General features: G+C 42.2%; 1 protein-coding gene across 2 annotated transcripts in view; it reads right to left on the reverse strand.

The window, feature by feature from the left end:
* Positions 1-1,836: 1,836 nt before the first annotated feature.
* Positions 1,837-13,551, reverse strand: part of LOC311041289 (ras-related protein Rab-35-like) — a 105,135-nt gene continuing 93,420 nt past the window's right edge. For both annotated transcript variants that reach the window (XM_084086194.1, XM_084086193.1), the window contains one exon: positions 1,837-3,597. In XM_084086194.1, the coding sequence (XP_083942320.1) occupies positions 3,462-3,597 (136 nt within the window). In that variant the 3' untranslated portion in view covers positions 1,837-3,461. The remainder of the gene's footprint in view (positions 3,598-13,551) is intronic.

Raw genomic sequence — 13,551 nt, forward strand, 5'->3', positions numbered from 1 at the left:
CAGCCGATGAAGAGTTCTCACCACTTGCAGCAGCTGCCTGCTTTGTCAACCCAACTGTCTGTGAAATCCTTGTTAATGTTGATGTGGGTGACGCAAATAGTCAGGAACTGCTGAATCAGGCAGAGGACTATGTGGTCAAATCCACTGGCACTGTGCCACACACACAAGAGGACCAGTCAGAAGATGATGCAGAAGAGTCAGAAGATGATGCAGAAGAGATTGAGGAACCAGGACCAGCTTCCTCAAAGCAGCCAGTGTTTAGGTTTCTTTCAAAGTGCCGCACCACAAGGCCTAGACAGAGAACCTCCACAACCAGCATCGGGCAGCAGATCACTAAGTACAAGGAAGAACTTTCACATCCCATCACCAAGGACACAGGAACAGGCTTTTGGCTGTAAAATAGTGCCAGTTTTTATCACAGTTTGAAACCTTTTGCGTTAGTCTTGTTGGCTATGCCAGCTTCACTAGCTTTTGCAGAGAGGGTATTCAGTGTCACAGGTGATCTCACAAGAGGACGGCGCAACAGAGGAAGGGTCACATTGGAGCGAAGTGCTTTCCTTAAAATGAACAGAAACAAATAGAACTGTTGTGTTCACTGCTACAGTATTTACAGCATTTCCTGTAGTAGTAGTAGTATACTACTACTGAATGCTAAACATGACTGGTCTGGTCTGGTCTGTCATTATTCTTTTTGTTTAATGTGAAGAGAGCAGAGATATATTTTGTTTTTCCATGCAACTTATTCATTAACTTGCCTTGCACTCAGCTCATTGATCCTCGTTTTAATCATTAACAGAGGAATATTTCATTTTCTGTATTCAGTTTTATACTGGGTTCACATTAGAATAGAACCAATATTTTATTTTACATATTGAGTTTTTTCAAATCTTTGATTTTGCACACAATGCAGTGCACACTGCACAAAGAGAGTAACAAAGACAGACAGTAGAAGATGATGCTTAGAGTTCTTTGGTTTTTAGTTTAATGTGAAATTAACCTGTGTTTTCCAATTGAGGATTTATTTTGTTGATTTACTTGAACAGACAATTTACATTTGAGAATGGCATCTGTTCTTTTCAAATCTTGTTGATTTTGCCAGATGCTCACAGCGTTGTTTTTTTTATGTGATTGATACTGTATTTGCCTCTTGTCAATGCTAAGAGCAGAGGTTTTGTTCCACACACTAAGGCATTGTAGCCTAGCCCTAGTAGTTTTACTTTTTTTGAGTTACTTGAAAATACTAACAGAAGTAGTGTATTGAGGTACCATGTGCAGTGGTATCACAGCCAAGACAGTGTTTTATTTGTTTATTCTTTTTTGAGAATTGCACTTTATTTGTCTTATCTTTTTGTATTTGCACACAGAGTAACAGACAGAAGACAATGACTTGTTCAGAGTTATGTGGTTATATTATTATTTTTCAATAACATTGTACAGCTTGATGAAAGAATATCATATGCACTGACTACATACCTTTTCAGGGAGAGCAGGCCTTATACTCATTTTATCTGAGATCAAGGTCATGTACTTATTTCTTGTCATTTGATACTAAAAATAAAACAAGACATGTTTCAAATTACAACTATAAATCTGTGTCTGTAATGTATTGCACTTTCAAACCTAAAATGTATTTGACAAAGTCTAAAAGACTAAACAACAAAGACTTAAGACTAAAACTAAAATTAAAATACTAAGACTAAAATACAAAGACTAAGACTAAGACTAAGTGTGTGTGTGTGTGTGTGTGTGTGTGTGTGTGTGTGTGTGTGTGTGTACACACACACACACACACACACACACACACACACACACACACACACACACACACACACACACACACACACACACACACACACACACACACACAATACATCCATATCATATGTATTATAAAAATAACTATTCTGATTAACATAAATGTGTTAATCAGAATAAGTGTATACAACATACATAGACCCATACATACATACATACATACATACATACATACAGATACACATCAACTCTTGTTAACCCATTAAGGCCGGCAAAGCATCTGTCATTTTAGATTTGAACCAATTTAACCATGATCTCATACTTTGGCTATTAAAAAAATAGCAGATATACAAGCTCATAGCGCGAAACTTTGCAAAACAAATGTAGATCCTTTTCTTCAAAACACACTTTTTGCTACTAGGCCTACTCCTACAGATTGTGTCCAAAACTCACACAAATGGGGTCATGTGATCAAGAACTCAGATTTCAGTCAGATTTTTCTGATTCCATTCAAATTGGCTATGACTAAATTTCAGGGTTCGGCTAGGCAACCTGGCCTGGCGGAGACCTGCTCAGAGGAGCGCACAAGGTTGGTGCCCTGTGCAGCGCTGCTTTTATCCGCCAAATTGGGACGTTCACGGCATATTTTGCACCATTACGGTGCGTTCATCATCAGTGACGAGTGCCTCTAACAGCCGCTGCTGGCTGCGTGCAGGCAGCGAGGCGATGCGAGGCGACGCGAGGCAACAATCACGTGCAGCATGCGTCCCCTTCCCCTGCGCCTAATGGCTGTACATGGGGCCGACGCGTGCTTTAGCGAGATTGTGTGAGTGTGGCTTCAGGCAGTAAATTCCTAGCCTCGATCTCCAGGCTTTTATTTTTTATTTTTGCTAAAAAAGAAAAGCTTGGAAATTCCTGTCCCAGCTCTTGGTACGCAAAAGCGCCTCGCGTCGTCTGATTTTTAATTTCGGGTGCGCATGCGCACCTGCGCACCAGTTATGTGCACCCCTGCATATGTATTTGTCTTTGTGTGCCTCATAGTGTGGTTTGACGTTGTAACTCTTTGCATATCAGACAAGTAGGTAGGCTTTCCCTTGAACTCATGCGATCTCTCCAGCAGTGTTGTGATTTTCCTCTACAAGCTTTTTTTAAAATCTTGGGACAGCCTTTTGAATCTTCTTCTCAGTCCTCAGTTTTCAGGTGAATGGTGATACTTTGACGACATAAGTGTCATTCATTCATGGTGAACTAGTATGTTAATTGTGAGCAGCAAGGCACCCTTCTCTCTCTCTCTCTCTCTCTCTCTCGGACAAAGAGAGAGAGAGAGAGAGAGAGAGAGAGAGAGAGAGAAGGGTGCCGTGTGGCCTACAACTAGCAGCGAGGGGGGGTTGGGGGTGGGGGACGCAACGGCAACCACGGCATAAAAGGTAGTAAGATTTTATTTTTCAGAAAATCCTGTTGGGGGCCGCAGTGGACCCCTTTCAGGACCTATTGTGGCCCCCGAAATGTGAGTAAAACATACTATATAATATCCTATAAATACAGTAAACAACCCTACTACCCTATGTAGACTCAGTGGAACACCCATGTATTATCCATTCACATCCTCTCTGTATCTTGTGAACATCATACTTTTGTACATTACTTTAAACTGACTGATGCTTGGACATTTCTTTTGTTCCTCACTCAAAACTGTTCCACACCACTCATTCATCATGTCGCTCCTTTCTGCGATGCGCTGCTGCCAGTAGCCGGTCTCTGGCCCCATCGAAGGCAGTCTGGAGGCGTTGTTGATGTTCTCTCAGCCAATCACCGATGGATCGTTCGGTTGGAGTGGTGATCCTACCAAGGAGGAAATCCACAGGCAGTTTTTACACCAGCAATTGATATGCAAAAACTTTTCATGGTGGTATTTCTGCTTAAAGGAGCACTTCACCCCTGGAAGAAGTCCCAGTCACTCAATGTTAATAATATTTGTAGTAGATAACAGTAGCAAAATTTCAAATTTGCACCCTATGGCCAGAAAAATATAGAAGTCTGTGTGTTTGACTGGGGTTTGACTGGATGACTGGGGTTTGGCTGCATTACTACAATGACCACAATGCTTTGGGGCACTGCACTTCCTTGTGGGGAGGAGGCTGTGTGGGGGCGTGGTCTACATTGTAACTTTCCCCTCCCAGTTCTCACTACAACAATATCAACAACAACACATCAGCACATTGGCCAGTGTTGCCACATCTGCTTATTATAAGCGGCTGGTTTCTAAAATGTAGTTGATATTTGGGCTCGTTTCCAAATGTTTTGATTGTTGTTTAAACCAGTGGTTCTCAAACATGTTCATGTACTTTTCCACGGACCCTCATCTGTGCACTGCGCGCCAACATATTTGCCAGGGAGACCCTTCCAAAAATGTGTTGTTAAAATGTTTAAAAAATATTCCACATTTTGCACTTTTTTCCCCTCAAGATTTTTGGGAAAATAGCAGATCTACAAGCTCACACTGCGTCACATCGTTACACGTTGTGAGCTTGTAGATCGGCATTTTTCAAATAGCCCATGTCTAGGTTTAAAGTGCTCTTGGCTTAGGTATTTTCTTTTGGGCTTGTTTTCATATACCTGGTTGCTTATTTCTCTCACAAGATCTGGCAACACTGAATGCTTTAGAATGATGAATGTTACGTTCCGACTTTTTTGTCTACCTTTGGATCACAAAACACGGCATCGAAGCCATGTTCTTTCTTGGACCACGTGAAATCTGCCTCTGTTGAACCAGTACAGTTGGACCATAGGCTACCATTGCAAGTTTGCTATATCTACCAGGATGTAAACAGTAACAGTCCCATCATCACCGCGTCTTTGTTGCGCCAGCAAGGTGAAACTAGTCTTGGCTGCTGTTGTATTGTGTTCTGTATTGATTTGATTGTATCTTATAGTAAACTAAATATATCATGTATAAATTAGCATAGTCTAAATATATCATGTATAAATTAGCATAGTAACACTAAACGTGAGTGTCTGTGTGTGTGTGTGTGTGTGTGTGTGCGTGCGCGTGCGTGCATCATATTTTGACAGTCCGGTGCTGGTGACGTGACGTCCATCTTCTACTTGGGAGTCGGCCATCGATGGAGATGCGGCATTTGATTTGATTTGATTTTGATTTTATTTGGATCTCTTTTAGCCGAGGCTAATCTTCCAAGAGTCCAGCAAGCAGAAATACAATACATTACATACGTACAGTGTACAATACTGATAAAATTAAAATTACAATAAACATATTGCAACATACCATAATGTAAAAACAGTACCAATATACAGAGTTACACAATAAAAAGATGTAACTCATCTCACATACACACCTACTACTAGGCCTTAGGCCTGTTGCACCTAAGGGATGACCATGGATACCCATGGTGGACTATGCATGGCAGGGGCGTCCTCCTCCCTGAGCCAGGCCTAGACCTGACCGCATACCATTGTAAAAACTATTTATTACTATAAAAATAGGACACAGAAGACACAAAACGCACGAATCATTAAACAAACATCCAAATTATTGCAATGAGTTCCATATTTTGACCGCCCTAAAAATAAAAGATCTGCTTCCCATGATAGTTTTTATTTTAGGTATAACATAGTGGTTTTTGCATCTTGATCTTGTGTTGACCAGATGACTGTCACGAACTAATGTCAACCGATTCCTTACACTAACTGGCTTGTTAGACACATTAATCTTTGTAATCAGTGCAAGAGATTGCTGTCTCACACATTCAGATACTGTGGGCCATCCCATTATGCTTTGCAGTTCAACCGTACCAATTTCATATCCACATCTTAAGACCATTCTTGCTGCCCTGTTCAATGTGATCTGCAGCCTCTTAATGTCTCCAAGAGCTGCATTGCCCCAGACTGCACAGCAGTAATTAATGTGACTATAAACTAAGCTATGAGATATTATTTTTTAAAGTATCCCTGGGGAGAAGCCCTGCAATACGTCCCACCATTCCCGATAATTTCAACACCTTTTTCGATATATCTGTAATATGGGCTGTCCACGAGAGGTTGTTTTGTATTTTAATTCCCAATAACTTAACCTCCGATACCTCGCCAATTTGAACCCCACCATGTGATAGGCTCCATGGCCCCAATCTCTTTCTCTTTCTATTTGTACATATAACCATGTTTTTAGTTTTATTAGTATTTAATACCAGTTTATTGTTATCTATCCATTCTGCAACACGTTTAAAATCATTTGTCAAATATTCATGTAATTGGGTTTGTGACTGAGCCACTGCAGTGATGGTAGTGTCGTCAGCAAACATATGTGCACTTGAGTCGACTAATACTAATGGAAGATCGTTTGTGAATATGATATATAACAGAGGCCCAAGACAACTCCCTTGCGGGATGCCACAGTTGGTAAAGCGTGGAGAGGAGTATGAGCCGTTGACATAGACGGACTGCTTCCTGCCATACAGATAGGATTTCATCCAGTTGATAGAAGTTTGACTGAAACCATAATGACTTAATTTTTTAATTAAAATTGTGTAATCGATCAGGTCAAACGCTGCAGTAAAATCTAGAAGTAAGATGGATACAAGTTTACCATGATCAAGAGCATTAAGCCAGGCATCAGTCATGTCTATTAAGACAGTTTCAGTGGAATGATACTTTCGGTACGCATGCTGGGTATGGGTTAACAAATTGTTTGTTTCCATGTATTTCCATATTTGATCACTAACTATCTTCTCTAAGATCTTACTTAGAGAGGAAAGTAAACTGATTGGTCGACTATTTGAAGCAGTGAAAGGTAATTTAGCATCTTTAGGAATAGGGCAAATCTTTGCATGTTTCCATTCAGTCGGGAACTTGCCATGTTGCAATGAGAGATCAAATATATACTTCACAGGTCTGGCAATATGTTGAGCAGCGTATTTGATCAGTTTGTTATCAATTAAGTCACACCCTGGAGATTTATTCTCAGGAAGCGATGACAATATGTGCATGATTTCCTCTAAAGATATATCTGGTAAAACAAAACTGCATTCTTTCCCATTCATTATCTGTCTGTCTATATTCCCCACCAGTAGTTCATTTGAGGCATTGACATGCATGTTGGACCTAAGAGTGTTTACCTTTTGTTCATAATGTTCTGCATAGTGGTTGGCAATATCAATCGGCTTCGTCTTAATCATTCCATCAACTTCTACACTGACAGGAATTGCATTATTTGATCTACCCAATAAACCATTCACTGTATTCCATATTTGTTTTGAGTTATCTTTCCACTCAAACAGAGAGCGTCTCCTTCCCAAACCCCAATGGTTCTAATCAGCCCCCCGCCCACAGGAGTGGCCCAATTCACTCACAACTTGCTACAAAAATCGCTCATGAAAAACTATATAATCTCCTACATTCCATTTTCCACCTTCACATCTGTCTCCTTCTCTAATAATCAAAAAGTGCTATATATTTCATCTCGCACTTTACTTCCGGATGGTTCGTTTTGCACATTTTTTTGCCACATCGGTCACGGGAAAGAAATAAGCGCTGCCGTGGTCTATGGAAACGAGCCCAAAAGTGCACCCAAATAAGCCCAAAATCGCTTATACAAACAGTCAGACCTGGCAACGCAGCCTACGCCAATCATGTGTGAGAGATCTACAAGCTATGGGGCAGTGACGCCACCGTATCTTAGCAACAACGACAGCGCTCACTCTCATTGGTCGTATCATGCCAGGAGCGGTCTCCAGACAATGGCATCGCAGAGAGCTTGCTGTAGCCATCATCACATTCAGTCGCAGCAACGACGGACAGGGAGCTGTGATAGTGGCATGTAGCTAACGCTAACGTGGTTGTCATGCCTGCAGCGGCTGTGCAATCACTTTGTCAACAATGCACGTTCGTGTGGTGAATGTCAATATTGCTGCTCAGTTAGTCCATTGTAGATGGTGTATGTTTGTGTGTGTCTTCTGGAGAACTATGTAGCTGCTCCACAGCAACTACAGTAACTAACGTAATGGCAGGACCGCCCCGTGCAACGCATGTTAGGCTGCATTATGGTCATGTAGTAATTTCAGATAATTTCGCTCCAATTAGAGCAGTGCTTATCAACCCTTTCAGGCCGCCCCCCCCCCCCCCCCCAAATAAACGTAATTGATCTGGCCACCCCCCCCATTTTGTTTGACTCCATTCCACAAGTAAATATTGTGAAAATAGCAGATCTACAAGCTCGAAACGCCTCACGTTGAGAGGCTTTGTAAGCTTGTAGATCGGCTATTTTCTACATGATTGCCTCTTTCTTAGATTATTTGACAATGTGGCCAATGTTTTTATAGTATAGTTTGTTGACTACTAACCCTAACCCTAACCCTGGTTGCAGAAATGGTAATTTCCTTTACTTTCGTTTTTTTATTGTCTCCGCCAGGCCGAAAGGCATGGCGCAAGACCTGTCCGTCCGTCTGTGATAGCTAATCTCTCACATCGTTGACTTGATCGCAGCGAAACTGTGCACACACACTCCCTGGATGCCAATTCAGAACCTCTGCCCTATTTCTTTCACATGGCCCTGTTACAGTGCCACCAGGAGGCCGCTTTTTGCTAAACACCTTTTCTCACAGTACTCCTACATATTTTGCCCAAACATCACGCAAATCGGTACACAGTATCTCCACAGTCATTAAAAAAAAGCCCTTTCAGATTTTTCATATTCCATCCTGATTGGCTAAAATGGCTTCCAAAGTCTGCAGGACTGCTCCGTTTGGACCAAAATGCCTCACATTATAAACACAGCATGCACTTTCCGTGCAACTTTGCACCCACATTCCCACTATGCCGAGGAAGAAATTCCACTTGAAATTTCTCTAATCAGCCTCATGGTGGCGCTATAACAGCCCGATGTGGAGAGTCAGTGAGAGCTGGATAAACGAGGTAAAATGTGTCAAAAGGAGTCTGTACGGCTGTCGATAAATGAACACATGACGTCGGTGGGAGAGGAGATATTGTGTCTTTTGGACAAACAGCAGCGTGGTGCTGATGTTTGTTGTGTGAAGCAGCCTAATGTCAGAGTGTTTGTGTTGGAGCGTCTCAGTGCGGCTGCAGAGTTCATGTGCAACCTCTTCCAGAGAGAGACAGAGACACTAGAAACTCTGCTGGAGAAAAAAAAAACACTGCTGGCCATTGACTTTCATATGGACATTGATCTACACACTGCAGGTATATCTGCTACACACACAACATCAAACTACACACTACAGGTATGATGCAGCGTTTGCATTCCAGCCTGCATGCCAGCGTAGTTCCCATATGGTTTCAAGGTGGGCTAAACCATATGGACCCCATGTCAGCAATGTCAGCGGCATCCACTTCAGTCCCAACTGCGATGCCCATGCAGGCTATAAGTAGCTTCTACCTGGCCCTTAGGTGGGCCCCAACTAGCCATGTTTATGTGGGACCAAGGCGGGTCCTAACTGGGTTTGCCCATGCAGGCTTTAACTGGGTTCTACCTGGGCCCTAGGTGTACCCTAACCAACCAGAGTGCAGTGCCCATCGCTCCAATTGTTGTGACGTCAGGGCTCACAATACTGCACATTGGTGGAGGAGGAGGGGCCGCAGGCGACCGCACACATCGCTGAACCAATGGTAGCCCACAGATGTTTCCTCTGGGGATTTACAATCTGCCCCTCTATGCCACATATCATCCGCACTACAGGGTCTTCACTGACCGAGCCACGGCCCCACTGGCCCTCAGGACGCTACGCCACTTACATGAGCTGCCAAGTGGCCGCGGGCGCTACGTGGGCGTGGCCGCGGGCTAGACGCGAGCCCCCGCGTAGCGGGGGCGAGCTTCTAGTTTTTACAATTCTCGAAAGCTATTTTATAATATGAAGACTTTTTCTGTCGATTCAATTTGACAACGAAATTTCTGCATTTCCTATAGATTGTGAAATCAGAAAGCAAACCTGATCTAGATGCACTCTTTGGCATAGTCAACACTATAATAATAAAACAAAACGTTTCATACTCATGTCATGTGTGACTCCGTATATCTGAGAGCATAATGTTTCACTGTCATTTCCAGTTATTCTTTATTCTTTGGAAACTAAACCGTTTCATGCTTTCAATTGGTGTACGGATAATATTAGGTTTTTACTATAGCCTATTGTATCTAAGACCAGTAAAGTTGAATCCAATGTGCTGGGGTCCCCAGAAAAATAATGATTACATGTAGAAGTAAATACCAACAGAATGAACAAGAGTTTTTCACTATTATATCTGTAATGCTTACAGTCATGTAATTATGTACCATTCTGCCAAATGAAAGACCATCTCCTATACAGTATATCATGAAACAGTTCAAAAGAACCCTTATAGAATTGGGTGTTCATACATTTTGTCATTATAAATGCTTACACAATGTAGAATATACCATGATCAATGAGTAGAGCAAGCAGTGTGTAAATGTAACCGTTTTATTTAGAAAAATAATATAAATGGCTGTAGTCCCAGGTCTCCAACAGCAGTTCCATTTTTGCAGGCTGATGACAATTTCTTTCCTGTCATTGGAAAGAACACATTAGATTAAACTTGTAGTTTACATGGATATCATCCGACGTGATACCTAATTTATTCTTAGTTGCATGCGCACCGAAAATAGCAGACCTACAAGCTCACAAAGTGTTGAGTCCGCAACGCGTTGTGAGCTTGTAGATCTGCTATTTTCAGGACCCGACGACGTCATGTAATCAGTAGCTCTGAAACATGTCAGTCATGGCGGAGCTTCAACCTGGTATTTGTACAGACCGTACATCTACATAAACGTTCAGATTTCAAATATAAAGTCCTGACCTCATGCCACGGATGTTACAATTTGAATCGGGTGGGTCTAAGTACCAGTATCTTCCGTATTGGTTAATAAAAAGCATTTTAATCCTATCGGTGGCCATTTTCTCCTCTTGCTTTCAATTACGCGACCCTATCGGTTGGGATGTGTATTGCACTCTGATACATTATACATCTATGAGAAAATGGCCACCGTTCGGATTTAAATGTTTTTTATTGAACAATACGGAAGATATACGGGTACTTAAGACCCACCCGATTGCAATTGTAACATCCGTGGCAACGGGGTAAGAACTTTATATTTGAAATCTGACCGTTTATGTAGATGAACGGGCTGTAAATTGAAAAAGTGACAAAACCAGCTTGAAGTTCCGCCATGACCGTCATGTTTCAGGGCTACAGTCAAAGTAAACAATAACACACTTTACATATGCACGCCACGGCTCCACAAATACGATAATAAAAGATTGATGCCAGCACTCACGTTGTGTCCCTCATGAATAGGATAGGACAGGCTACTGTGTATGTTCCACCAAGAATCATCCCAGACGCGTTGTTGCTGCTCTTCGTCTGCTGCAGCTGCTGCCCTTGTCCCCGCGCTGCGGTTGTTCTTCGGTGTACTCGGGTTCAAATAAGTAACCCTGCTGTATTTCTGACTCCGAGATAACGCAGAAATAGTCATCTTCCTCCATGGATTGGTCGGACTTTCATATGTTTGGAGACGCCATGATTGTGCAATGTGCATGTGAGGTAGCTAATGGGAGTGTCCGAGTGGGGAAAGAAGGGTGGACGAAATGTTTGGGAGACACCCTCAGGGGCCGGTCCTTTGAACCATGGGGGTTGGTTTGGGTTTGAACTACACCTGTAGTCACCTGCAGTATGTAGTGCGGACATAAGGTGAGGAGCGCCTGAAAACGTCATTTGACGCTTTCAGCCGTGTCTCACGGATCAAAAATCTAAAAACACAGATACAACACAAACAACACCAGGATCATGTTTATGGGGTCCTAGACTTCATGAAAATAGGATTTTTATCAAAATCGGCGAAGTGTCCCTTTAATGTTCTAAAATGTAATTCTCCCCTCAAATTATAACCCCCCTCATGATTTCTTTAAAAAAAACATTTTTTTCCCCACGATTTTGTAACCCTTATTTTTCACCCGGTGCCAATTTTCGAAGTGATCCTGGGCACTACACTCCCCTCACCAGCCTAGGGAGGCCAGGGCCGAGCTCATGCCTCCTTCAATGCATGAGAGCCAACTGACCTTCTTGTCACCTGACGGGGGGGAGTTTCCCCGGTAGGACGTAGCGCGTGGAAGGAACACGTTATTCCAACCAGTTCCTTTCCCCTCCATCAGGCGCCCCGGCTGACATGGGGGAGGCGGTATAGTGACCAGGATTACTACATGTTTTTGTGAGGGTATTAACTACCCTGAGAGACACGGGGAGAACATGCAAACTCCACACAGAAAGGCCCTTTCGCCAACCCCACCTAGGGTATGGGCACTGATGACGTGGAGGATAAGACACACCCCCAGCGCCCACAGCGTCCCCGGCGGGAATCAAACCCAGGACCTTCTAGCTGTGAGGCGACAGCGCTACCGACTGCGCCACCGTGCACTCTCCCCCTCATGATTTCGATTTAATTTTATATTTACTGGTAGATGGTGTTTTTTGTACATTATTGCTGTTTGATATGAAACTATGTCAGTGAATTTTAACAATGTCCAAAATGTCATTTTCCTCCACTACATTAACTCACTAAGTGCCATTAACGTGTTTCACGTGTTTTTACCGCTATGGCGCTGGGTGCCATTAACGTGTTTCACGTGTTTTTGAAAAAAAACTTTTTTTTTTTTTTTTTTGAAAAACATGTTCAGAACCCAAGATATCATCATCTGAAGATGTGCAGCTCCATCCACTCCTTGTTTAACTTAGAACTTAAAAAGGCTGTATCTCGCTTCCTAAGCACTTTTTGTTTTCTGTGAAAAAAACTCTGACACTGGGACAAAATAATATTTAAAAAAATCTGGCAATTATGGCACTCAATTACCTAGGAGTATGTAAAAGAACAAAAACAAATAAACAAAACGTTAAAAAAAAATAAAAAAAGTTCTGGCACTCAATGAGTTAAGGAACATAGAGCAGGGATTTTTGTTAACCAATTTCCCCATATGTTCCCCATCAGACCCTCAATCCGGAATTCTACTCCCTCGATCAGGGGCATCAGATAAAAACAAATCTACATTAACAAAAAAAGTATTACAGCAATCTGCCACCTCATCCATATTGTAGTTTTCAATATCATTTTAATACAAATATTTAGGTAAGCCGTTTTGTTTAGCACCATGTCTTATACCATTGTTTAATACATTCCATATCCCTTTAATATTATTTTTAACAATATTCTTTCTTACTAGAAAGAATATTGCTATGCAGCCCTCAAACCTACGTTGCATCACCGATCCGACTGATATGGCCATATACGAAGATCTCTGTATCAGTCCTTGTCCGTTTTATAGGCATTAGTATATGGCCATATATGGACCTGACCCCTTTTGTGCCCATATATAGAGCTGAGCAATCTGGGAACCCATTGCCCAATGAACAGGAGAAACAGCGCCCTCTGCTGTTTTTCATATCTCACTTGGCTCTGGGAGGAAGTCGACGTAGCACACGTACGCAAGGAAACCGGGGTTTTGGTCTGCCTTCAGCCTTCAACTTCCGGTGGTGCGACTATGTTTTCATTCCCACTAACAATATTTCTACACGGAACACTAACACCACTTCTCCCAGAGAACATGGATGGTTTTGGTTATAAGCCCACTTGTTTCTATGATGAAAGAGCAAGTTAAAATGTGAATATCTTTTCGTGGTTTTGTCTGCTCCGAGGAGCAGAATCTGTTCTTGAGAGATTAAGAGCTGAGTGATTTGTTTTTATCTGATGCCATGATGACA

This window comes from Gymnoscopelus microlampas (assembly GCF_963454915.1).
Source record: "Gymnoscopelus microlampas genome assembly, contig: SCAFFOLD_52, whole genome shotgun sequence".
Taxonomy (NCBI): Eukaryota; Metazoa; Chordata; class Actinopteri; order Myctophiformes; family Myctophidae; genus Gymnoscopelus; species Gymnoscopelus microlampas.